General features: G+C 37.3%; 1 protein-coding gene across 2 annotated transcripts in view; it reads right to left on the bottom strand.

Moving 5' to 3' along the window:
- Positions 1-1,214: 1,214 nt before the first annotated feature.
- The window catches only part of LOC126248702 (uncharacterized), a 49,791-nt gene continuing 23,471 nt past the window's right edge, over positions 1,215-27,534 (bottom strand). Inside the window, exons 3-7 of one of the 2 annotated variants that reach the window (XM_049949986.1) lie at positions 25,959-26,187; positions 11,077-11,157; positions 10,907-10,990; positions 4,311-4,343; positions 1,215-2,328 (exon numbers count right to left, since the gene is read on the bottom strand). In XM_049949986.1, coding sequence (XP_049805943.1) covers positions 2,297-2,328; positions 4,311-4,343; positions 10,907-10,990; positions 11,077-11,157; positions 25,959-26,187 — 459 coding nt within the window. In that variant the 3' untranslated portion in view covers positions 1,215-2,296. The remainder of the gene's footprint in view (positions 2,329-4,310; positions 4,344-10,906; positions 10,991-11,076; positions 11,158-25,958; positions 26,188-27,534) is intronic. The other variant, XM_049949988.1, reaches the window with a different exon arrangement.

Here is a 27,534-nt window from a genome sequence, read left to right as displayed (position 1 = left end):
CTGTAGAGCTTGTAGTGAGGAAAAGTTGGCACTATTTGTTTTATTTAGCACTAAGGCCCATATCTTTTCTACTTTCAGCCCTTCTTTTCTGTTAAAATTCTTTTTGTGCTTTAAAATTTCTATGGCTTTTTTGTACATCCTATCATAGTAATTAGTAGATCTCGCTATGATCACAGTGTCAGAGCAACGTATTTGGTGGTTTCCTGGTCCTAAAGCATGATCTGTTACAGCTCATTTATCCGCTGTGCCCAGGTGACAACTGCTCTTGTGTTCCTTCAGCTGGATGTTAATAATAATCCTTTTTGTACTTCTTATGCACACTTCGCCACAAGCGCAAGGGATTTTATATATGGGTGGCCAAGTGGCAGGTGAAAGTCCTTTGCAGTGTTCAAATACTCGCACATGCCAAGTATACATAGGAGCTTCAAAAGAAGAAGCATTAACACTCACCTCAATGAACACAACAGCAACTGTCAACTGGGCAAGACAGATAAATCAGCAGTAGCAGATCATGCAGTAGGACTGGGGAAACCACCAAATTTGTTTCTCTGAAACTGTGGTCTTAGCTAGTTCTAGTAATTACTATGCTAGGATTTAAGAGGAGCCACATACATTCAAAAGCACAAAAACAGTATTAACAGAAAAGGAGGAGGACTGAAGTTAGACAAGCTGAGGGCCTTAGTATTAATAAAACAAACAGCACTAACTCTTCCCTACTACAAGCTCCATGGCATATGTTGACGTGAATCTGTGATCGTAAGCTTAAGTCTGATGCTGTCACTAACCAACCATTGCATGGATTCATATAAACAGTTCAGCTTGCTCTCTGTAATTGCTTTCTGAATCATTAAAGCCTTTCCAGCGTTGGAAGACAAAACACTGGGGAGAGAATTATGCCTTGAACTTTGGCCGTATGCCCATAAAATAAATATCAGCGATTACGTAACTACTGCCCATGGAAGCTTGCCTTCTACGATTAATACCGAAGTTCTCAAACACACAAAAATCATCCTGGATGACTGAATTCTGAACAAGTAGCATTAATTCTTCTGAACAGTTTTAACAGTACTATGTGAATGATGGAACTACAATTAAAATGCACATTCTTCTATTATTTGGAGAATTTTAAATAAGAAAGGATATCTATCAACAGACAACTTGCTGGAAGCACCACTGATTCCTCTTATTTTAATTTTTATCATCAGTATGAAAAACATGGACATACACAACTGTATTCTTTTATCTTTATATTTCAACATAACACATAATCTGTGTTACACTTTGTAAAAGATAATCTCTTAAAGTTTTTTAAAAATATTTCTTTGTGAAAATACTTCCTTCTGCACAATTATCTTACTTGAGGTGTGAAAAGTGTTAATTCTAGTTATATCTAAGTGAACTCCTGACATTTTACAAGAGGGAAATAAATAAATAAATAAAATTAACAAAATATCAAATCTTTTAGCACAATTTTTCACACTGAATGAGTCCATTATGTAGATAACCCTACACTAAAAATAATAATCCCGCATTTTTACAGACTAGATTGTATTTTTATGTTTAATACCACTTTAATGCATTTGGCAACATTTTAAATGTATTAATATGCATATTCAGTACAATTTTACTAAAGAATGATGAACTGCAGAGATGTCTTTGAAATATTATAACACAGAATGATAGGCAGCAAATACAATTACTACTGTAATGAGACTTGTAGTAAAACATCTAAGTTAGAATAAAGATGAGCAGTGTCATTAAATGTGGCCAAACACTATGTTACCCATTCTCACCGTGATCCATGATATTACTTTAACCTAGGAAGACAAACTGAAAACCTAATTATCTATTTTACAGCAGTGTAACCTGTATGTCCTTTAAGTCATAAGGATATCCACTTGCTTCATGATCACAATTGTAAATGTAAGTTCTGTTATATTACACAACATTTATAAATGTCAATGAAATATTACGTTGTCAAAATAGTTCACGAGTGAACTGCCTGATGTCAATGTTCAGGGCACTGACACTGAGTAGTTCATCTGTGGACTATTTCAACATGAAGTACACTGGGAGAAGTAGATGAATTACATAATATTATCTTCTCAGAATTTTTATGTTTATATACTGCTTTTCTTTTTCTGTGACTGCATAATAATTCTTCAATCATGCTCCACAATAACTGCAAGCTCTATCTTTCTGCATATGCTGCAACAGCACTTTAAAGAGAGCTAAAATTTCTTTCAAATATTTTGAAATGGTTCAGTGACAAATGCTGACAATGGTGACTGAAGATTCAGGTCTTAGCAACCTTTCGTAATCCCAAAGCTGTAATTAGAACAAAAGCATTAGTATCATGACTTGCAAAACTCAAAAGAAAAAGTCATTTTCCAGAAACAGTTAGATAAAAATGATCAGGCTTATAAAATCACTACAATATTTAATCAGAAAATCTATGAAGAAATCATATACAAGGATTGTGCTCCAAGCACACATTACAGTGTCAAAAAAAGTAATATAGCATTATTTCATAAATCTCTTTTTGCTTGTAAACAATGCACAAAATAGAAACACCAACATAACACATTTCTTTCGTTGGTCACATCATCTCAAGGTTTTACAACTCACATTCATTTCAGGAGAGGATCATGTCCTATAAAGAACAGTATAAAACTTCAATCAGTTATTGCAGCAAAGAAGATGGCTCTCAGTACAGTCCCCAAAGCAGGCTACAGTTTCTGTCTACTATTAAGGTCCACATTTTACAAATTTAACACTCATCACTTACATGCAAACTATGGCACAAAATCCCCAGCAATGCCTATTACTGCAATGCAATCTCAGAACACCAAACTATAACATAAAAGCATCTGATACTTTGATTTTATGGTTACTATCAATAAGTAATCCTTTGAAAATAACAGAGTGCTGCACTCATCACACATCTGCAACTATCCATTACAGAGGGAATTACGAAAATTAGCAGCATGCACTTCTTTAAATCAACCTTTGTAGAAACAGTATGAAGTTTAACATAAAGACACTTTGTTCCTAGTCACTGACTGTTCATTGATGTTTGGAAATTTGGGGAGAGGAAGGGACACTTCAAATTCTCTAACTTTGACATCCTGATTCAGGTTTTAATATTAATAATTCACGTAAATCAATCCCTTATTCAATGGTTCCTTCAATATCTCAATGCCCACTTTAAACCTATATTTTTGTTCAACTGAACCTGTATTTTGTATCTAATAAGCACTATGAGATGTTCAACTGTCTCCTTCTTGCCTATCTTCCTTCCACTTGATATCTTGTTATTTTGGAACTACTCTGACAATGAGTTTGCGAAACCACATTCAGCCTTCTATGGTGAAACAAGTTCTTTGATATAAGCACTGAGGCTTCCTCTGTGACAGAGAGATCTCTGTAATACTCCTCTTCAATTTTCAGCAACCCTTAAAGATGCAAGTAATTTGTGATCGTTATTTTCAACTGAAGCAACTCATCTACAATGATGTACACTGTAAAAACCCTCACACACCATGAACATCACAGCTTTTGTAACAAATGCAGAAGCTGAGTATTCATGAATAACTCTCTCTCAAACTCTAGGCAGAGAAGAGTAGTTGTGTAGACCAACACAATAAGTGATGGCCAATAATATGTTGGTTCCACTATGTTCGTTATTGTCGGTTACTGCCCACTGTGTCATGTCCATTACTTTACAGGTATTGGGTGATTTTTCTTTCAAGAAATATATGAGTACATAACGCACAAATTGCGAGCGACTGCCACAATTTTCTTCTCCTTACTGTTCATACTTTCTCATGCATAAACTGCTTTTGAAATGCAAAATGCACTACTATAAATAAAATGACTATAAAACGCCACACTGTACAATGTACTTGTGTTGAGACACTCGCAATTCCTGAAATCCATCGTTTGTGGCCTCTGGCCTGCCGAGGAGCACCTCGGTCCTGCGTCCACGGATAAATCATGAAAATCCACTGCATTATGCCACACATTAACAGACCCAGCCTGCAGGCAGATCAGCGAGACTAGATCTAATGGGCAGGACCTGCATTACTGGGAAATGGTGGGCTTCAGATCAGAAGGCCCGATCTGTTAAGAGATACTCGCAGAGGTGGTCTGCAGCTTTGGCCCATCACGGACATACACTCTTGGGCAAGTTATTAACATGTCACAAACACCATGTTGATGAAATGATGCCACGATGATCAATCCATGCAACAGATAACTTGTGCAAATACTATGAGAGTCAATACCAATGAGGATAAGTAGGAACTTACCATAAAGATGATCGCTGAGCTGCACACAGGCAACTAGAAAAGAGAATCACACTCTCACAACTAAATTTTCAGTCGTAGCCTTTGTCAGAAAACAAGAACACACACACACACACATTCACACAATCACTCAGATGCATGACCGCCACCTCCTGCCGCTACACCAACAATATCTGAGAATCAGATCCAAACAAACCACTTCTCACACCTCCCTGCCTCTCTTCAGCAGCTGCTAGGCTAGCAGCCAGAAGTGGTGGCAGCACTGACTGCAAGCTGAGAGGAGTGGTAGGAAGGGGAGAAGCAGTAAGAATGAGGGAGTCAGGAAGCAGCGCACATTCTCAGCTTCACCCAGCCAGCGATGACGCATGACATCTCAGTAAACAAACTATTTCATCTACTGAGACAAAAACACAAATTCTCCAGTGTTTTTCCAAATTTCCCTGATTTCCAGAACTTGAAGTAATGTGTTTGAAGTATTGTGTTCTGTAGTGAAGTTCTATATTGTACTTTTATTATTAATATTTTACCAAATACCAAACATTGTGTTCCTCCTTTGCTTTTGGTAAAAAAAATAATCACACTCTCAACTAGAGCTGAACCATAAAATAGAACACCACTTTACTGCATTGCTTTGACTAGCCATTTCAACTACACAATGCACTGTAACATAACATAATACTGTGTACTCAGCCAGGTACCATATTTACTCGAATCTAAGCCGCACTTTTTTTCCGGTTTTTGTAATCCAAAAAACCGCCTGCGGCTTAGAATCGAGTGCAAAGTAGGCGGAAGTTCTGAAAAATGTTGGTAGGTGCCGCCACAACTAACTTCTGTCGTCGAATATATGTAGCGCTACGCAGGCATGCTTCGCAGGCACAAAGACAAATACTAGCACCAAAACATCTGCGTCAGTAAAGAAATTAAAAAAAAGGTGGAAGAGGAGCTTTTTTTTCTCTGCCCCGAGTTTCGACCACTGCATTTTCATACATTATCCAACAAAGTAAATACAAATTCCGTATTGTTCCTCTTCGAACGTAGCAGCATTTCAATGTACTACGAAAATCCTACTGGCAAGATTGTTTGGGATATTTGTCAATATGGCCAGCTCTGCTTTCTGAATTTTTTCCTAACTGTGAGAAGAAATGGTTGCTAATAGGAACTTTTATGAATTGTGAATCACATGCAGTATTCTCTTCACCATAAGAATAATACAAATATAAACATTTTGCCATGTATTCTTTCGTGTTTGCTGCTACCTCATTTAAATCCTGTCCGCCTAGTAAACTACGAAACTAGAGTGAGACAACAGCAGACGCGGAAGAATATACATACCATGTCATGTTAATATTCGTATTATTCTTATGCCTAATAGTGATAGTCTGAAACGAAGCACGGCAATTGATTAGATTTTTAAATCTAAGATGACTCTTAATTTCTGTGCATAACGTAATGTACTAAAGAGGCGTCTGCAAAGATTTTCAAACGGAAAAAATTTTCGCTAAATTCTCGTTCAGAACATCATCTATCATACGCAGTCTATTATTTGGTTCTTGTTGATCATTATCAAAGAAAGCAGCAGTGTAAGTAGCAACAAATAGCAGTCTCTTGCAATTGTTTCGCTAATGAGACGATTCCTCTCTTTGTTTTTTTTTTTTAATTGTAAGCGGCGGTAGCATGCACAAAAGCAAGCCATGCCGCGAGCGGCGACAGGCCGTAAACCCTCATTTTCAGAATGCGACAAACAATGCATGACACAGTACAGTAATGCATTCTCAGCTTTGAGTGACGGAAACACCTATAACAAAGAGAACTGCACTTGTCAGATCAAAGAAAAATAAGCAATAAATTCAAACCAGACGAAGCACGTGAAAAAGGAAGGGTACCCGTATAAATACGGACTGAGCGCCTGATGCATAACAACGGCTACCTGGTAAAGCTTAACTGCTAAGCTTACGACTCGAACCAAACTACTACAGCTCTATCGTCATTCATTCAACCTAAATTGTGTCTCATATTACAATTGACCAACTTTGTTTCGGTTTGGAAGTGCGGCCTAAAACTTTTCTCTCCCCTTGAATTTCGAGTCTCAGATTTCAGGTGCGGCTTAGATTTGGGAAAATTTTTTTCCCTCGATTTCGAGTCTCATTTTTCAGGTGCGGCTTAGATTCGAGTGCGGGTTAAATTCGAGTAAATACGGTACATTGCTGTGGCTATTCTTGCACCTTGGCTGCACATATTGCCATCTAGTCTTTACGCACAAACTATTAGACAGACACCAGCTGCTCTTGGCTCCTCGTCCTGGGTCCGATTCCTGGTGGGGCCAGGGATTTCCACCTGCCTCGAGATGACTGGGTGTTTGTGTTATCATTTCATCATCATTCATGAAAGTGGTGAGATTGGACTGAGCAATGGTTGGGAATTTGTATGGGCGATGATAACCGCGCAGTTGAGTGCTCCACAAACCAAGCATCATCATCTTGGCTCCTCGGCTCTGCCCACACTCATGCAGATGGCTCCGGGAGTGTGGCTCGCTCACTGCCCACCTATGGTTTAGACTTTCAACAGCACCTCTGTTCTTTACATGCATAAGTTAGACAGTGTAATTTGAGTGATTATAGAACTCCAACATTTGTGAAAATTGCAGTGTTCAAATGAATTTAGTCCTAGAGTTTAATAACAGTGCACCTGCAACAAGTGATTAAAAGTGTAGAGAGATTACATGAGCATAATCCCAGCAGAATCTTCTTCTAGATGGACTGAAAGATCTGTATAACACCAAGCTCAACCAATGAAGAACTCTCAAACCCACAGGAACATGGGTGCACTTGTGAGTTGCTACGTCAACATGAAATGGCATAACGACATGTGGAGCTCAAATAAGGGAATCATGGGTATACTGAAACTGGATCTGTCATACCTTCACATTTCCATTAATGGAGCTAAGACTGTTGTGTGGAACCCTTGGATGGCCTTTTCAGCCTTGATCACACATTTGAAATATATATGTGTTACTTTTATAATTACTAGTTTGTGTTATAAACCAAAACGAAATATTTTTAACAGCTGAATTCTTCTTACAGAGGGTATAATATATGCTACTTTGGGACTTGAGTAACACTGGCATCACTGGCATCATAAAACTGTGTTATTACAAAATAATATGGTAAAAGCATGACACTGGCTTGGATTTCAGTTTACATCCCAAAGCAGATTTCTTATTTAAAAAAAAAAAAAAAAGAAAAATAACAAATATTTCTGTTACTAAACAATTTGTAACGTTTAAATGAAAAATATCAGGAAAGATTTTTCAAATGATGGGCGTTATTTTAACCCTATAAGTTGGTATTTTTCATGAGCGCTTCTCTGCCTCGTGGATAACTTCACCAGTGCTGGCTGCTGCAGTCTCATGAGTGCTGGCTGCTGCAGTCAAGCTACATAACATTAAAACACTTCTTTGTTGATTTTAGTGTATGAACCAAAATTAGATTAGGATCAAAAAGAAAGTATTAAAGAAGAGAATAACATTTTATTTCTACACAATTCCAGGCCTTTTTCTGTGTGAAATATTTAAAATGATGGTGTTGCACATAGGGGAATTCACATTCTGAACATGAATAAGATGTATCTTTTCAAAGACCTCTTCTTGCGCATAATCCACAACTACTTTTTGGTCTTTTCTTTGTTAGGCCTGCCAAAAATTCTGGATAATGCGTGACTGTTTGAGATGGGAGTCCAACTGATGTCCATCATGATGTCTCTCTTTGTCCTTCCATTTCGTCACCATTTTCTTGTTTATTGCATCCCATTACTTATTTGTCCCTCAATTTTTCACTTTTATTGATGTCAGAAAAATTCTTTCCGTTTTGCTACTTTTTGCTGACAATGTCGGTATTCCTGTTAGTTTGTCACCCATAGCTGCACTAGTGTACCAGCTGTTGAAGTAAATATAATAAACCTTTTCGAGAAAATAACAAGAAGCTAAAAAACCAATTATTAAGTCATTTTCTCTTCAGGATTATAACTGCCATTATGTGTGTTCTTACCAATATAAACAGTGAAGTCCAATATGTATCTCCAGAATAGCTTTCACAAAGATCGTAAAATTTTATTCCAAATTATGTTTTGAAGGAATAAATTGCTTCTATCCAAGACATTCTATCCAGAACAACGAAACTTCCTTAACAGTAACGCTCCTTTGTAGTGTGTAAACAGACCAGAATCTTTAGGGTAGATGACACTTTTTTATTCTCTCGTTTCCTAGAGAATGGTGTGTCAAGTGACTCCCATTTTGGAAAGCACAATTTACATTCTGGCTTTTACAAAATTCCCAGAAGAATAAATATTCCAATTATTGTCCTCATTTCATCATCTGTTAAGTCTTGCCAGCAGTGAATCCTAAATATTGCTGATAAATTGGGAATAGAAGCTATGTACTGATGTGGGTATAAGTTAGCTTGGTCAGCTATACATTTTGTGGCACATGTTCCAGTGCTGCATAACCATCAAATGATTCTGAATCCATGTGAATTTCGTTTTCTTCATGCTCTATGTCTTGCCAGTTATATGAGATATCACTGATGTTTTTATCACTTGCTAAAAGCAGCCATCCTATTTCCAAATATGACAATTGTGTCTGTTTTGGCACTGCCAAAGGCCACCACAAAGTAAGCACAAACCCTATAGCATTAAAAGCACTGCCACCTGATGCGTGAAGCAAGCTTTTGAGGCAAACATTATAACTAGCTGACAATACACTAACTAGTCATTCCCATTAGCTACAAGCCACAGAACATTGTGGATAAATAAGTTTGTCAAACCTACTTTCTATAAGCAGGCCATGGACAGATATATTAATAATGCCCACTTAACAATTTGAAAGCCAAGCCCAAGAACAGCGCATGTGGCAGTAATGTTGTGAGTGTCCCACACCCGAGCTCAGCTCATCTCCATTCACACTGTTTCTCTTCTGCTCACAGCTTCTATTTGAGTTTGATGTTATCTTAACTGCCAGATATTCTCAAAGGGCAACCCTCGCCTGTTAAAAACTGCAGAACTGACACGTGATGCTGATGTTTCGCAGGTTTCTCGTAATGTTAGTAATGCATTTTTCGAAAAATATGTTGAAGTTTTTGAACAATACTGATATCAAGAAGCTTCGAATGAACCACCTGAAGGCTAGTTTCAAAGGGGACATTTTTGAAAGTGAATATAGTTATTCTGCTACTGAATCAGACTCTGGTAAGAAAACATTATTTCAATATTACCATTACATTGTTGTGTATTATTTGCTGTCTAAAATCTGCTATGTAAGTTACTTCTCCATTGCATTTTCAGGCAAAATGCCACCTCCAACAGTGTATAACATAATTCCTAATAATCAAGATAGTACTTCAAATATATTCAGATGAATTGGATGGACCACATTAGACTCTTTAATTCGAAGTAGAAAGTGGATGTGTGGCAGAAGTGGATGACAGCAGCAATCCTTTCGATATTTTTTCAATTTTTTTCCAGGACCAATGATAAAGCACATCAAGGCGGGAACTAGCAAGTATGCAAAATCCGTTGCAGATAAAACGAAAAAATTAAAGTACATGAAACCCATTTTCGTTACAAAAGTAGAGGAGTACTCTACTATAACTGCTGCAAGTGGCATGTTGCAAAAGCTGATATATAATGAATTATGGATCTTCTAATTTAGGGGTCAAGGCTGTGCAGGTTGTATTTTGGGTGATATTCAATTGCTGGTTTCTCGTGCCACAAAGGCAGCTACCAATCACAAGACCCTCTTTCTGTAAGAATATTTGGCCACTGAAGCTAAAATAGTTGTGGGATAAAATTATGGTTAGTAGTTCCACTAATTCATAATCTCCTATTTCTTACATTTTTCTATATTTCAAGGGGTTTCTTTCAGGCCAACAGTCATCAACGGGCACATTGGCATATAGATTAGTTCAATCCGAAAGAATAATTTGCTGTCCTGGATTTGTGTGCTCTTAGCTTGGAGCATTGTGGGTGACTATGTACCTGTTATGTTCTTTTTGTGTTAAGAGAAATTCAGATTTCTTTGTCACTTTTTATTAAGTGTCTGAATCTGTTTGTGGGGTCTTTATCTATATGTATGATATTTGCCTTAAATAATTCATGTGTTTTACTTATATACTCAGTTTTCTTCACCAAGAGAATCCTAATATCTTTGCCTGCTTTTAATATTAAGGCATTATGTGCTTTTAGTTTTTGATGGTGTTGTGCAAATAAAGTTCTGTTTCTGGTTACTGTTTTTCCTTTTCGTATTGTCTGTCAAATACGACTCTAAAACTGCCCACACACAGAATGAAACAAGTTAACCAATAAATAGCAACTTTGGTGCAAAAAATAAAATCTTTTTTTCTTCATTATTGGAAAGCTGCAAGACAAGACATACTGAAAAGCTTTAGAAAATATTGTTGTTTGGCTGAGGCATCATATTGAAATGAAAGGTGTGATTTTGCAGCATTCTAAATAAAAAAAATGCACACACTTATTCAATAGGCCATAATAAAAATTGATCATAAAAAAAGTTACTAATTGAGGCAAAAATTAAATTTAAGAAGTACTACCTTCCAATGGCTCTGTCTCCTGTTTCTTGTTTGCTGTGGTAGATTTTGACTGTTTATCTGGAACAACTGGAACAACAGTCTTTCCTAAAATGGACAGAAAGTTCTATTCATTAACTGTACACAATTGGCATATTTTGCACGTAAAAGATTTAAATATTAAGATGCATTACCTTCAAGGGATCCAGTCCCATTTGCTGTTTTCTTATTTGGATCAGCAGGTTTTACTCTTTTGTCTGGAAGTACAATTTTACCTGAAATGAACAGATAAATAAATTAATTAATTTTTTTACAGAAAATCTGTATATGATTTCAGACTAGCAGTGCCCCTCTCAACTTTATTTTATTTATTTATCTATTTATTTAACCTGATCAAATTAGGGCCATCAGGCCCTCTCTTACATCGGACCAGTGTTCCACACATGCAGCATTTCACACATCAGAGTTACATCATGAACATAGTTTAAATGAGAAAATTAGCTTACTCTAGTGACTAAGACCTAATAAAGTAAATGCGGAAGTATTTTTACAACAGTTGCTATACATACAGATTATGATAAAAGCAATAATAATAACAGTAAAACAAAAAATCAAATAATAATGATAAACATGAGAAATATTGGCAATAGTAATGAAGGTTTGTGCAGATGTACATTAATATCTTGGTGTGTAAAGTAGTTTTGGGTAACGGAGGTTTAAGGAGGGGGAAAGAGGGAACTAATGAGGTGAACTGCACTCATGTACAGAGGAAGGCATTACTGTTGCTTAAGTAGATACCAATTATCGCACAATTAAATTAAAAACTGCACCACACTGTCTCAACGAAGCATTACTGTTGTCCACACCATTCCTGTCCCAAACCTGCATTTGACGCAAGTTGTGTATAGCTAACAGTTGCCTTCATAACACAATTAAACAAACAGAATAGATTTCGACATACCTACTATTATTGACAAACTTGATTAATTCTTGGAAACTGCAGTAAAATACAGGATGTCTGATATTATATAAAATCCAAAACTATAAAGGCCTGTGTGTTTTTGTTGTAACAGTCACAGCAGACAAAAATGAACAATTAACAAAAGCACAGTATGCTCATTACAGATTTTCAAATTTCGTTATTTGATTATGAGATTTTGGACAAATTTCACATTTGATGTTCAAGAGTGAGGGATTTACAAAATACACATCTTGACAAGGAACTGAAACACACTAATATGTACAGCATTTGTTGCCATCTTCAATGGGTAAAGATCAAACAGGCCAGGCTGACTTGAAACTGTGGTTATAAGTAATATCACTTTCAGCTTTAATGCAAAAGTCTTTCACCAGAACTGTTTGTATCACATTATGTGAACTGACCAAAGTGCAAAGAGTGAGGGTCATAGGGGCCAAATGTGTGTCGTCGGTTGGTTGGTTGGTTGATAGGTGGGGGGTGGGGGGGAGGGGGACTGAACAAGGTCATCAGTCCCAGTGGATTGGGAAAGTATGGGGAAGGAAGTCAGCTGTGTCCTTTCAAAGGAAGCAACTTAGTAAAATCACAGAAAACCTAAATCACCACGGCTGGTTGCGGATGTGCCACTGTGTATTATTCACACTGTGAAGGCATTTCAGAATGGACCATACCAAATACCAATCTGTCAGTTCCTAAAAGTCATTCTCCACAGGATAATTCATCTGCATTACACAAAAAGGAAGGAAGATTACAGTTTAATCCCCCATTAGTTAGTTACAAGGTAATGCAAGTTGCACCATAAGCTCTGACGAGACAAAGACACAGAAGGGAGTCAGTGGTGTCCTTTCCAAAGCAACCAATCCACATTTGACTTAATGATTTAGAAAACCATGGAATATCTGAACCTAAATCCAAATAGATGGACAGGGATTTGGACCCCACTTCTCACAAACAAAAAACCACTGTGATAACCACTGCACCCAGTTCTTCAGCAAAGAATTGTACCACACTCTTTCTTTAGTATTAACAGTTTTGAGCTCCGCTGTTCAGACAGTGGGGAGCAATGATTCAGCATCCCTAAGGTTCAGTCAAGTGTAGTTACTGGCTACACTGCATGTCAATGACTGATAAATGACGTTACACACTTTCTGATTGGGTTACACAGTTATATTCCTTAACAACAGTTAGACTTCACTGCAGGAACCAAATGGTGTCATTGAACACCGCATACCCACAGCTTTATGAAGGTGCCATTATGTTAGGAGATTAGTCCTGTTTATTCTTCACCAGAAACGAGCATTCAGTGTGTATAGCAAAATTTACACTAGTTTGCAGATCTATGGACAATGGAGCTCTTCATTAATTTTGTTTTAGAATGCTAATGTTTGGACACACATTTGAATTTCACTACTCCTGAAGAAGAGTAAAGGGACTTAACTGATTTGCCACCTTATTTAATAAGAGCCTTATAAGAACAGCACCATTCACATTCTATGAAGCTCAGTGATTATTAACAGCATCACACATACTTTGTGCACTGTTTGCTGCTACTAACACTTTGAATTTCCAAATGAATATTATTTTAGTATAAAAAATTACAGCCACAAACAAATTCATCATTTGGGAACTGTGTACACACATTTCACTTGGCTGTACATATGGTACAGGTGTACAGAAAGTCAATTCATAAGAATTTTTAATCTGTTTACCTTCAACTACGAGTACCATTGTCTTACACAAAAATATGCTACTCAGAAGAATATCACCACTGAAGAGTCCTATCAATGCAAAAACCACCCAAAGAACTGCACACCTTACAAAAGCTATTCAAAAGGAATACCTACAAACAGTTGCAAGTACCTACAGCAATCAGAGAGAAAATATCCACAAAAGCATTTCTGAAACTACGAGGGTTATTCGGAAAGTAAGGAACAATCGGTCCCGAAATGAGAAATCACAGTGAAAATCTGATGAAGTTTTGCACAGCTGTGTTGGGCAGTGTCTCTAGTATGCCCATCGATTGCGTTATGTCATTTTTTATAGTTCTGAGCACACAGGGGGCACATAAAGATACCTAGAACAATAGTGTCCCCCACCAAGTACGAGGGCCTGGTGAGAAATTTTGCCTGAAGCTATGCAGCCAACACTACATAACTGTCAAGTGTTTTCTTCTTCAAGACAATTCTCAGCCGCCTGGAGGGCAATGAAGATGCTCCGGCATCGTCTTCAATTGGAAATGTTTGATTACCCACAATACAGCCTGTAATTGTCTCCCTCTGAGTTTCATCTCTGCTCACTTCAACTGCTGGCTATGAAGACTACATTTTGGCACAGACAACAAGCTGTAGGCCAGTTTACAGAATTGGCAGAAAGCACTGGCGGCTGCCTTCTATAATGAGGGTATTGGAAAGATGGTACAACGCTACGACAAACGTCTAAGTCGTATCAGCGACTATAGAGATACGTAGCTGGAAATTGTAGATAACTGTTGCAAATAAAACAGTTTCGTTTTCACTGTAGTTTCCATTTCACGACCTGTCATTCCTTCCTTTCCAAATAGTCTTCACGTATAGTTTGTACTTCTGTATTGTGGTGGAAAGTTAAAAATGTTGCCTTTCACACATTCTTATAGTATCACAATTTTCAACACATTTAGTAGCTGCCAGGCTGTAAGATGTGAGAATAAACTGATGTCCGAGTAGTGAGCAATGGTCTGAGCTCTTTGATTTTGAACGTTTGTTATTTATAGCAACAAAAGGAGGAACAATTAGAATATTTCCACACATGACAGGATGAATTTTTTCTGAAACACGATTTTCAATTATGTAGGAAAAAATCATTTAGGTGCTACACTCTGTGGTTGACAGAGTTGAGAGCAAATCACTCTTCCCGGATGGCAGTATGCCAGTCAAATGATCAGTTTAAGCAGCCAAAGTTTATTCTCTCTCATTTCCAGCCACTCTCACATATTAAGGATGACAAATATGATTTTTGAGGAGGTCCTAAAATACCATGACCAATCCTGGATTAACACTGCTGTGAGTCGTGTAAACATCTCAGTTGAGTAGGCTGCTGGTGACTGGAATGAAATCTCATATGAGTGCAGTGGCTGTTGCTACAATTGCAAGGTGGGGATATACTAGACCTGGTCTACACATCAATAGGAGAGGGAAAGGTTGGCTGAGCTTCTTATGGAAAATATACAAGGGGCCCAGCATCACTCAAATTTGGTTCCCTATGGTTATTGGTGTCAGAGAGGTAACTTTTTTAGGTTAGAATCAGGATTCAGGCACCCTGTTTTAAAATAAGTCAAAGTAATGAAAGAGTCCCACAAAATGCTTAAGCATGTACAGAAAAGAAAGAGCAGCTTATTTAATTAAAATATTAGAGGACAGTAATAAAGCAGAAGCACTTCTTGTCTGGAAAATTTAGAGAGCTTTGAAAAGATCAACATCTTGTGCCTGACTGGGCACCACATACCCACAGGGTTATGTAAGTTACATGCAAAAGATATTACACTCTAGCAGTTTACTCATTCAGGGCTAATATGGGAAAAGGAGGAGTTGTCACATATACTAAGATGGAACACAAGTTCAGAAACAATGAGATAAGTATATTTTCTAGTGATCAGAACACAGAAGTGTGTGCTTGTGAACTTATATTGAAAAATAGTTCACTTTTAGTTGTAACCGTATACAGATACCCACTGTGAAATTTCGAAGTGTTACTATGCTATTTATCAGACAAGAGGACATAGTTAAGTCTATGGTGACTTTAGTGCAGATTTTCTGAAGGATTCTGGTAGGAAAAATATCTGGAAACCTTATCAGATCCTACAGTTTGGTCTCAGTAATGAACTTAACAGCACAGGTGGATAAAGGCACTATGACTCTAATTCATAAGGTTTTCTTTGGTGAAGCTCAAAGCAAGAAAACAACTGTTTACCAAGTGACAAATCATGATTGTGATCATGAGGCACAATTAGTTAGGATAACATACTGCCTTACAGTATGAATACTCATCAGCGGAAATCTGTTAGAATAATTAATGACTCCAAGACAAATGTTTTTGAGAATAGTTTACAAGAGGTGAATTTCATTCACTATAAACCAAATGCTAACATCAGATTTTATCTATTTCATGGTAACTTCATATCATTATTTGAAAATAGATTTCATAATAAACTAACCAGAAATAATATTAAACAGTCATGTAAAAGCCATGGATCACTAGAGGCATTAAAGTACCATGTGAAATGAAAAAGGAAATGTATCTGTTGGCAAGAACAAGTACAGATCCTGCAGCAGTTGCACGGTACAAAAACTACATAAAATTACCAAAAATTTTATTAAAAAAACAAGCAATGTGCACTTAATATCAGAAATCAGTAGTTCCAACAACAGACTTAAGCCTATAGGAAATGTAGTGAAACGAGAGACAGGATTATCAGCCACAGAACAGGATAACATCACTACTGAACTGAAGGGCTACAAATGATGAGCCAATATATTCAATAATCATTTCTTACATGTAGTAGAAAGCACAGGGACAAACAGTTCAAGAGAAAAACCACAGCACACCTTTGAAAAAGAAACTCTCATAAAATTGTATCACCACCTTCTCCTTCTGAAATTAAGAAAATTACACATTCTATCATAAATAAAAACTCATCTGGCTTTGATAGTGTTTCACACAGAGTACTAAAGATTTGTTCCCATAAAATGAGACCATTCTTATCTGAAATATGTAATGCATTACTAACTCAAGACATTTTTTTCAGAGAGAGTATAATATGCTGTTGCTAAGCCCCTTTTTAAGTAAGGCGATAAGAGATATCAATAACTACTGGCCTTTTTCACTGCTGACACAACTTTCAAAATTTTTGAGGTGATGTATTCTAAAGTAGTATCGCACCTTAGTAACAATAATATCCTCAGCGAAACAGTTTGGATTTCACAAGAGTTACCCTATTGAGAATGCCACTGACATGTTCATTCACAAAATAATACAAGTATTAAGTAATAAAATAGTACTGGTTGGTATTTTCTGTGATTTATCTAAGGCATTTGACTGTGTGAATCATAGTATTCCCAAATTGGAGTTTTATGGAATTTATTGTGTTATTTATGTAATGTACCAAAACCACCAAACTGGCACACTCAACAACATATTCAGTTCTGCACATCTAGGATTACTACAACAATGATAAGTGGGACACATGGTGAGAAAATAATAAACAGGGTGAGAACTTCAAAATGCTTAGGTACTCATGTTTATAAGATTTTGAACTGGAATAACCACCTTAGTTAAGCCACACTTGCACTTCGGTTCAATGCAAATCTGGAGGAGAGACAAATCAGGTAGTTGACACATTTAGCATATTTTCACTCAATAATGTCACATGGAATAATATTCTGGGGTAACTCATCATTAAGAAAGAAAGTCTTCATTCCTCAAAAACACGTTGTAAGAATAATACGTGCTGCTCGCCCACGATCATCTTACAGACATTTGTTTAAGGAATTGGGCATTCTGACTACTGCTTCACAGTACACTTATACCCTCATGATGTTTGTTGTAAATAATCCACTACCGTTCCAAAGGAACAATGATGTACATAATTACAACACCACAAGGTAAAATGACATTCATTGCTGCACATTAAGGTGGTCTTCAGCACAGAAAAGGGTGCACAACACTAACTAAAATTTTTGATCACTTACCTGATGATACAAAACATTTGACAGACAACAGAGTAAAATTTGATAACAAACTGAGAAAGTTTTCTGCTACTTCACAGAAGAATTTCTACTGTAGTAACAGGGAATAGGTGGAGGGTAGGAATTACTGGAAAGGCTTAGAAATGTTCAGCATGTAACCATATTTACAAATTAATCAGCAATGTGAATGTAAAAAGACTACTTCCCCTTCATTACACTTTCTCGTGCAAAATAATCCGTGGTACATGAAACCAACCAAGCAACCAACTAACCATGCCTTTCCTCGACAATGATACATTCAGCACAAGATGATCTTGCACGTAATTTCATTTTCTTTACAAAACTGTTTAGAATTTGCATTCACAGACTGTTTCACAATGGATTGACATGCCACAGTAGCCAGCATGATAACATGTCTGTGCTGTACCTGAGGAGGGAAGGTGTTTTGACAAGATTTTTCTGATTTATGCTAGTGATCTGGAGGTAGAAATCATGAGAGAAAATTTGTTTGCTTGTCTGCGTGTAGTTCAGCAATGTAAATGAAATTTTATCAGCCACAATCAAATCACCACCTTAGTCATCAACTGGTTTACTGTTAACTCTCTTTCATGCAATCCAAACCTGAAATATTTCATGCAGTGTTGCTTAAGCCACAAAAAATCTGAAGAATAGACAGTGAAACAACCAACTATGACAGAATTTATAGAGGCGAGTTTCTAGATTTTCAACTGAATGAAAACTAAACTGGAAATATCTCATACCTCAAACAGTGAAGAGCCGAGTTCAACCACTTTCACATTTTCTCTTGTCACAGAGCAGACAATCACAATGACAGTTTATTTTATTTGTATGCACTCCACCAAATAATAATAATAATAATAATAATAATAATAATAATAATAATAATAATACAGGGTGTATATGTGGACAAGTAAAAAAAATTCCCAGACTTTTCCCGGATTTCCCGGTTAAAAATACACTTTCTCCCGGGTGACAGTATATTTTCCCTAATCAATCCTTTGAATGGTTATGGTTTTATACACGGGTGTACAATCTCCCAGTACTTTAGAAAACGAAACTCAGGGATAAAGACACGTTTTGGAAATATCTTTGATGTGCAGCAACATGTACGCCGCGTATTTTCGTATTACGAAAGTACACATTGCAATTCCACCAAACACCGCATGTTACTTTCCGAATCATTGAAATCGAGATTTCGATGCCCTTTTGGAAGCCGTTCGTAGCTCATGTGACGTGATCTCGCCAGCCGATGACAGCGGATATTCAGAGCATAGGACACGTGATGTAGTCAGCCAACAGCAACATCACTGTTAAGTAGCACGAACACACAAACAGGGAAAGTTAATAAATTTATGGTACATTCTTGCACATAGTTCAACTTACGTAAAAGTTGAAAGAGAGTGCAGATAACAGGCAACACCGCGCTTCGGTAGCTATCATGACGTAGGAAGCCGGTATGTACGTACGTGTGGTACGTACGTACGTGTAAAACATTGAAAGATCATACATTATGTCATAAAAGAAACAAGACATCAGAGGATACTGCAAGAGCATCGCAATTTCGTGAACCATATTAAAATGTGTACATTTAAAGTGCATATTTAAAGGACACATTCGTATGTCCAGATTCCCAATGAAGTAGACCTCGACCTGATATTAAGCTTTTCAGTGTGGTTTTCGGGATGTAAATTTTCTTGGAGTACCAGTACTGTATTATATCATGTTTAGTTCTTTATTATGGCATAATGCCATACGTGCTAGAAAATGAAAACGTGCACTTGAAATGCAGCGAACAGTTGAAACTAGCCAGTACCATGGAATTAAACATTTCGTTTCAAATACATCAACTGCCTCCGCGGAAAAGGTTAACAAAAGTCAAATTTCTTTAGCAAACAGACAAAAATAACTTCATTGCTCCGCAAGGCGATTAATGCTTGACTGTCAGAAAGATGGAAATAAAATAAAATGTGAAACTAATGACGTATTTCAGCCTTCCGTAATTATGTGAATGCGCTTTAATTCACCTTATAGCTCCCGGCCACAGATATCCGTTTTGTTTTCATTTAACGTGAAAGTAAACCAAGGGGAAACAGCAAGGTCACTAAATGTAAACACAAGTCACATGGAGACTACCCACTATAACTCAGACTGCTCTGCGCATAAGCACCGGATCTACGACATTTGCGAACCGGGCCAATACTAAAAAAAATCGAATTTTCAAAATATGTTCATCTTTTAGAGCACATCTTTCTGAAAAGTCTGAAACATAAAACATACGTATTTGAGGAAATGTAAGACATATTATTTGGAAGTATGCCAAAGTGCAGTGCCATGCCTCTTCATAAAGCATTTTTCTACTGCACGTCCAAACTATATTCAGGAGAGTAGAAATTGAAATGTCCCGTGATGCCTCTCCTGCCCCCAGTCGGCCGGTTTGACTGCCTGCCCCTCTTTAAAAAAATCTCGCAATTAATAACGGATGGGATTATTTGTAACTGAGAGAACAAGAACTCTTCAGAAAATCTGAACTCTTTATTGCATATTAGTTAATAACTTGCTGTTTTGTGTGACATAAAATTAAATATAGGATATATAAAACCAATACTGACAAGAGATAAGCAAGAAATTACACATTTCTTCAAACCTTAGCTCCTAGCATTTTTTTCTCTCTAATCTTGCTACAGCTTTTCTTTCTGCGAAACAATCTATTACCTCATCAAAGTTCGTCAAACGTTTTGCTACATGAAAAATCGAAAAGTCGTTATCTAATACTGAAAAAGCTGTTAACACAAATAATACCCAAGACTGGTGTGGCTTCTCGATCTGATTTTGTCTATTTTGTCACTGTCTGCTAGATGAAACAAAATAGGCCTTTCTATTATTGCAGCAGTTTTGTAACACACACCAATAAATGACACTGTTTTGGCACAAATGGCCTTTTTTATAACACGACAGAATATAATCCACGAAGTACCAATATCAAATGCCTATTACGCCTACTACAAGCAAAAAGCTTTATGTTAGGAAATTGTTTCACATTTCATTCATACGCACCAGCTTCTCAAGCTTGAGATCGAAAAGTAGTAGTACGAAGTTTTTATATAAATTTGGAATCGTCTTATTCTTCCATAATTTTTGTGATGTCCCCGTTTCTCCTCCTTCCTCATTCTAACAAACAATCTTGTCATCACAAATTCTGTAGCTATTGCTGCCACTGTCAAAATTTATTCGCTGATTAACTTCATTAACCCTGCCAGAATCACAGGTTTAGTTATCCCGCGATTATTTTCCGGTTAGGAGTTATTACGTGTTCGAACAACACGTTTTCCGCGTTACTTCCAGAATAGAACTACGCGGCTGCTAGCAGGGGACTGTACTACTGGTCCTTACTAGTGTAGCGATCTGGCCAAAAATTTTCTGTCAAAATTTCATTTTCTTGGACACACTGAGAAGATAATACGTAATCTTTCTCACCTGTCATTCCAGTCAGTCGTTTATTTCCATTCTGGTAGTCCGAATCTATGGATTTCGCTAGTAATTATAACAACGCTGATCATTCGCAAACCCAATCAACCACATAATCAGACAGTGATTGGCATACATCCGTGCTGCTTTACTCCCTCAGCTTATATAGCCTCGTCCCCTTTTGTCTGCGGGAACTTTATTCCTAGATGCGACGAGGATTCTCCTGACAGAGACATCACGTACACTATGCATGCATTCAAAAGTCAACTTACGATTCATTCAGAAATCAACTTAAAATGTGTTCAAAATGTTCAAAAACCAACAGGGAAGCGTTTCAAAATCATATGAATAATCGCTAGACAAACGTGCTCTGAATGCTAGGCGCATTGTGAAAAACAAGTTTTTTCCCTCAAGAATATGAATTTGGCACCCCCTTTTCCCATTAGCATCTAGCTGCTTGCTGCGACTGTTTGCACAGCCAACAGCCACATTCCTGTACCCAGAAGCGGGAGAATCTACTATTCTAACGTGACTCAACTACGCATGCGCGTGAGCCCGCGCATACTGCCAAAACAAATCGAATGTAAACAGTTGTGACTTCACGCTCATTGGAGGCAATTTGTTGTTATGAAGCACGCATAGTCTTCGTAAAACCTTTGACACATTTTCAATTGGCAGAAGCTTTCATGAGCACTGTGTCGTCGTCGTATATGGAGCATTTCGTTTGCAATTTAAGTTATTTTCGTTTTTTTCTCTCATTTATGTGTTATTGTTGAAGTATTATTCTGCAGTAGCGGGATACAGTAATATCCTTTGTTAGAGTATCGGTTCTTACCAGTCAAAATTACAAAAATTTAACTGAAAACTAAAACAATGAAAAATTCCTGGAATTCTAAAAATATCCCGGGTTTTTCCCGGTTTTCTCCCGGATGAAAAAATTCCCGGGTTTTTCCCGGATCTCCCGGGTCGTATACACCCTATAATAATAATAATAATAATAATAATAATAATAACTGTGTTTAGTTCACGGCCACATGCAAATCTTTTGACTGGATGCCACTTCGGCGACCTTCATGTCCCCAACCTACTCCAGTTATCCTACTAGGAAAATGGGACTTATAGTTTGATGTGGAATCTGAACCACATGTCGTCCCTGGCAAATCCTCACATCATTAAGAGGTAAAGGTCAGATTAAAGGTAAACTGAAAATTTCCATGGTCTATCCAGGATTTGATCCCAATGACCTCTAAAGTTTTCAGGCACGTTCGCTTTCCCGCTACACCACTAGGTCTGACACCTTATCATATGAAATTACTTTTTGTGGAAGTTCATCTTGTTCTAACATTCTTCACTGCTCAGAAAATAATGATCATAAACATTTGTAGAGTGAGTCCCAGAACCTCCTGTTGCAAATTGTTTAGATAGTTGAGAATATTGGGAACACTTGATCCACCATTCACAAAATTTGGGTGATTAATTTAGAAACAGCTGTGCCTTTTAAAAGCTGTAAATTTTATAGCAATATCAAAGATCAGTCAAAAGCTGTTTTCAGTTTTTGTCTGCCGTGGACAGTTTAATTAGAATGTCCATTTTTATCTAATCTATTAGTATTTAAATGTTAGCTTATTTTTTTCGGAATTCAAGAATTTCAGTTAAATAATCTAAATACCATATTATGGAAGCCCAGGAGGGTGATGTCTGAGGCTGTTCTTATAAAAGAATTCACTTCTAGTATGTATTTTCATCAGGGAAGGCAGGCCAGGGGGTGGGGGGAGGGGGGGAGGGGGAGAGAGGGAGGGAGGGAGGGAGGGAGAGAGAGAGGGGGGGGGAGAGGGGGCGAGAGGGGGAGAGAGAGGGGGGGAGGGAGAGAGAGAGAGAGAGAGAGAGAGAGAGAGAGAGAGAGAGAGAGAGAGTGGCAAATGTGGCAATAAAAAAAAAATTACATATCTCATTTTGTTCTCTTGTATGGAGTGTCTTTCTTGTCTCAAATGATACTCCAGCATTAGTCTGCCAACATTGTAGGCATCCACTTCGCTTCTTACTGTCTTTCAATGGTTTTCATGGGAAAAAATCATTGTGAGAGCCCAGGAAGTGTACTGTCAAAGACATGTTGCAGGCAAGATATTGACAAGTGTTTATCCTCTGATCCACTACTTCTTTGTAATTTGCAGCTAGTCTTCTTCCTCCATGGAAGTTTTCTGAACTTTTCTTAAAAAGTTTACCATGCTCACACTTATATGTTTCAAAATTCTGATTTAGCTGAAGTTCCCTGACCTTACAGCCTACAAATACACCTTCTTTTATTTATTTTCTGCTGTAGGACAAGGAAATTGTTCAGGAAGATAGGCAAGCCCTCTACCAGTTTGATCCATTGTGTTTACAGAGTGTTTAATTAAACCGAGTTTGATGTGAAGAGATGGAAGAAGCATATCTTCTTGAGCCACCAGGCTTTGACATTTAACTTTTTTTTTTCTTCACCCACTTTCCATCGTTCAGGCCATTTCTTTTTTATGTGATGGCCTTTGCTATCACTACTTTCTCACTTGAATAGGAAACAATCGTATTTTGTGCAGCCTTGGTGCATTCCCAGTAACAATGAAATTATTTTGAAATCACTTATGCTAACTGTATTTAATTAATTTGAGAATATCTTCCAAAGTTTCATAACTTTCTTTAGCCAAACTGGCATTGGCCACTCCTGTGGTTCGTTTTTGAACATGAGTGTTTTCATTAACCATGCAACAATGTTACAAAATGTCACTGGCTTGCAAAGTAGAAAATAAAAATACCTTGTGTGTCCAAATTTGATGATGTTGGTAGTTAGATGGAGAAGATTATATTCCTGTAACCTCAAACCAACCAGTTCTGTCTTGTTTACTTAGCCCTATATCACACACGAAAAATCTGCCTGTGTTTATAAGTGTGGTGCTGAACATCTACAAGTGTCCTGGTACAGTGGATCATATATTGCAGGAGATGTTATCATTTCTTCATTGCCATCAAATTCACTGACACTATTGATTTCTTCATTTGTTTGCCTTTAAGTACCTGAAAGACTTTTAGTGTGTGGCACTGGCCTTCGTGTGGAAGGTTGGTCCAGATACACAATCTGTTACAATATGAATATTGTTGAACAAATCAACAACTCCATGGTGGAAAAGGCAGCTCATTGATGCAAATGAAAATAGGTCAACATTAAATAAAAATAGACAAAATAAACTCAAACACACTGAAAATTGTTAGGTATATAAATTGGTAGTAAATTATGCTATGCAGAAAAGCTCTGCAGTAAATTGGCATGACTGTTTATATCTCCTTAGGAAACTGAAGGATTGTGTGCGTAAAGAGCTCATGCTTACAGTGTACTATATCTTGCACTATGGAATATTTCTTTGAGGAAACTCTGCTGAAGCAAAAGAGGTTTTCCTCTGATGCAAAAAATCTATTGGGGTATTTTAGGTTCAAGCAATTAAACTTCTCACAGACAGTACTTTAGTGAGTATAATGTACTTAGTCCCCAGTCTATACAAACTCAAAGTACTTACACATGCCCAACAGAATGTCCACATTTATATATGTTAACTTTTGTATAATTATGTATACACTGATGATGCCTTATAATACAACACAAAAGTTGTTTATAGACAGATAAATAAATAAATAAATTCAATTCAATTCCTTCCTTGCAAATCCATGAATATTCGACACGGGGGGGTGCGGTGGGGGGGGAGGTGAGGGGGGGGGGGGGAGAACCCTGAGATATGGTCTTCTGATTCTCTTCATACCATAAGTGTAGGAAATAACACAGCATTTTCTTTCCCTTTCTACCAGTTTATTAATTTACAACAACAAGTTGAGTAACATGTATGTGGGGCCATTATTTTTCCTGATTTCCACTGGCTAGTCCAAAATAATGTTTGACAGCCTACTTTATAAAGGGTGAAATTCTCTCTATTTCTTGCAAATGCGAATTCCCCACAGATATAACAAATTGTCGTGACTATATCAACAGCAGTGCTGACAAGGTATTTCTAGAAAAATCAAAAATATACCAGTACACACTTTAATAAGTAATATTATACAAAGACATTTGTATTTACTCCCTTCCTCCTCTGTAACTTCTTGCATAAAAATCACTTTAACACAGTAACCCTTGAGACCAACAAAGACTATGAGTTTAGGTTTGATGAAATCCATGTTTATAACGGTACACAAACGAGAAATGAGTACCAACATCTGAATATTAAAACATTTGTCATAAATGCAGAATTAATATTGCCAACTATTATTTACAATTTTTTTCTCTTTTAGTCACAAATAATGGCTTTTTTATGACATAAATGTTCGAATTACTGGAAATCTATCCCCAATAACAAAATTTTTATTTCAGGTCTGACTTTCTCATTAAACATTCATACAGAATCACAATCTTTTATCCCAGAACTAGAACCCTTGTAGAACAATGTTATCAGCCAAAATGTAAACAGAATAAGACAGGACCACCTGGCAATGGCTACCACTTGCTTTCTACTAAATAAAGAGTGGTCCGACCACTTGAAGGAGGGCCATCTAATGGTTACCCTTGTAAATTAAAATATTCTTGTGTCTACTCATATTTCATCTAATACAGACAACAAGCCATATGTGAGATGTTAAGCCCTAATCTTCCTCCTTTTGCTTCACAAACAAAAGCTGGAACTGAACACTCAGTTCTTTTTTATTAATGTCATAATACGAAAATAAACATTATGTGCTACTGAACAGATTGTGAGACACCAAAGAGGTCAAAATGGAACAAAATGTCAGTACAGTCACAGTACATTCTGATTTTAAACATCCGAGCGTATTTTCCAAACTCATAACTGCATATTACAGTAGGAAGCTACATAATTACCTGCTATTTTTGGTTGAAATTGCTCTAATTCTTCATTAGAATCAACCATTTCTTCAAGATTATCGATTGAATCCAGCTGGACAAAAATTTCTGGTCCTTCAAGCAAATTGAATGAAGGTGGTGTTAGATGGCCTAAATTATATTCCAAATCATTTGCAACAAACACACTCTTCAAGTGGGCTCTGCTTAGTTTGGTGCTCTTGGTCTGACGCATGTAAATAGTACTTTTCTGTCCAAAAATAAAAATGAATGAACAGCATGGAGATTTAGCAAATGTACTTTACTATACTAATAACAAAGCTTTAGAATCTAGTTATTTTGACATAAACATTGGCAATCATATTTTAAACATCAATTAATAATATCAAAACAGAAAAAAAAACACAATTTAAGTCAGTAAAGACATTCAAAAGTGAGCTGCATTGACAATCGTAGATTTAGTTACCTCAAGCAGATACCTCAGTGAACATCGAGAAGGGAATTGCATGCAGTTGACATTTGGAGCGGAGTACCTTCCAAAACACTTTTGCTCACAGCAGCATACGAAGAAGAATGTATTCAATGGGCCAAACAATACAGAAACTGGACAGTTGCAGACTGGAGGACTGTAGAGCGGTCTAATGAGTACTGATTTTGCCTCTTTTCAAATGATGTAAGACACTGAGTGCATCAATGGCCCAGTGAGGCATTTTGTCTGCAGTACAAGGGTGAGTCAAATGAAAACCTTAAATTTGTAATAACAAATCGAAAATTTCGCACCGTTATCCTGTAAGTTGATAAGTTGTAAGTTGTAAGTTGATACAAACAGCATGCAGAATGGCCTGTAGGTGGCAGCATAGTGCAGATGCACACATACCATCACAGTATCAGTATAAAGAGGGCCAACCCACTTGTGACTTCCATCAGGGAAGAACAGTGTTCTGTTATTCAGTTTTTGCGTAGTGAAGGTGTCAAACCTATTGAAATTCATTGACGAATAAAGGTTCAGTACAGTGATGCACGTTTGTCACAGCATCAAGTCTATGAGTGGAGTAGGAAGTTCGCAAATGGTGTGACTTCAGTGGAAGATGCTCCTCATCCAGGTCAGGCACAACGAGTTGTGACTCCACAGAACACTGCAGCCGTTGAAGCCATAGTGAAGGAAAACCGCCGAGTGACATTGAATGACATTGCAGCATGTTTACAGATTAGTCATGGGTCAGCACACAACATTGTGCATGATGTACTCCAGTTTCACGAAGTGTCTGCAAGATGGGTGCCACGGCAGCTGACTCCTGAAATGAGAGAATGAAGTGTTGATGCTTGTGAAGAACTTCTTCAGCACTTTGAATGAGAAGGTGATGGCTTCCTTGCAAGAATCGTTACTGGGTACGAAACCTGGGTTCACTTCCAACAACTGGAAACGAAGAGAGCGAGCAAGGAATGGCGCCACTCCTCATCACCAAATCTCCTAAAAATCATCTGTGGCCTGCAATCAAATCAAAGTGACATGGATTGCTGTCAACAGGTGTCCTTTTGCAACATGACAATTCAAGGCCCCACACTGCCCGTACAACAGTTGCAACAATCACAGACC

The sequence above is a fragment of the Schistocerca nitens genome, chromosome 3 (assembly GCF_023898315.1).
Source record: "Schistocerca nitens isolate TAMUIC-IGC-003100 chromosome 3, iqSchNite1.1, whole genome shotgun sequence".
Taxonomy (NCBI): domain Eukaryota; kingdom Metazoa; phylum Arthropoda; class Insecta; order Orthoptera; family Acrididae; genus Schistocerca; species Schistocerca nitens.
Note: the sequence above shows the minus strand (reverse complement) of the source record. Positions and strands in the feature narration are given on the sequence as shown.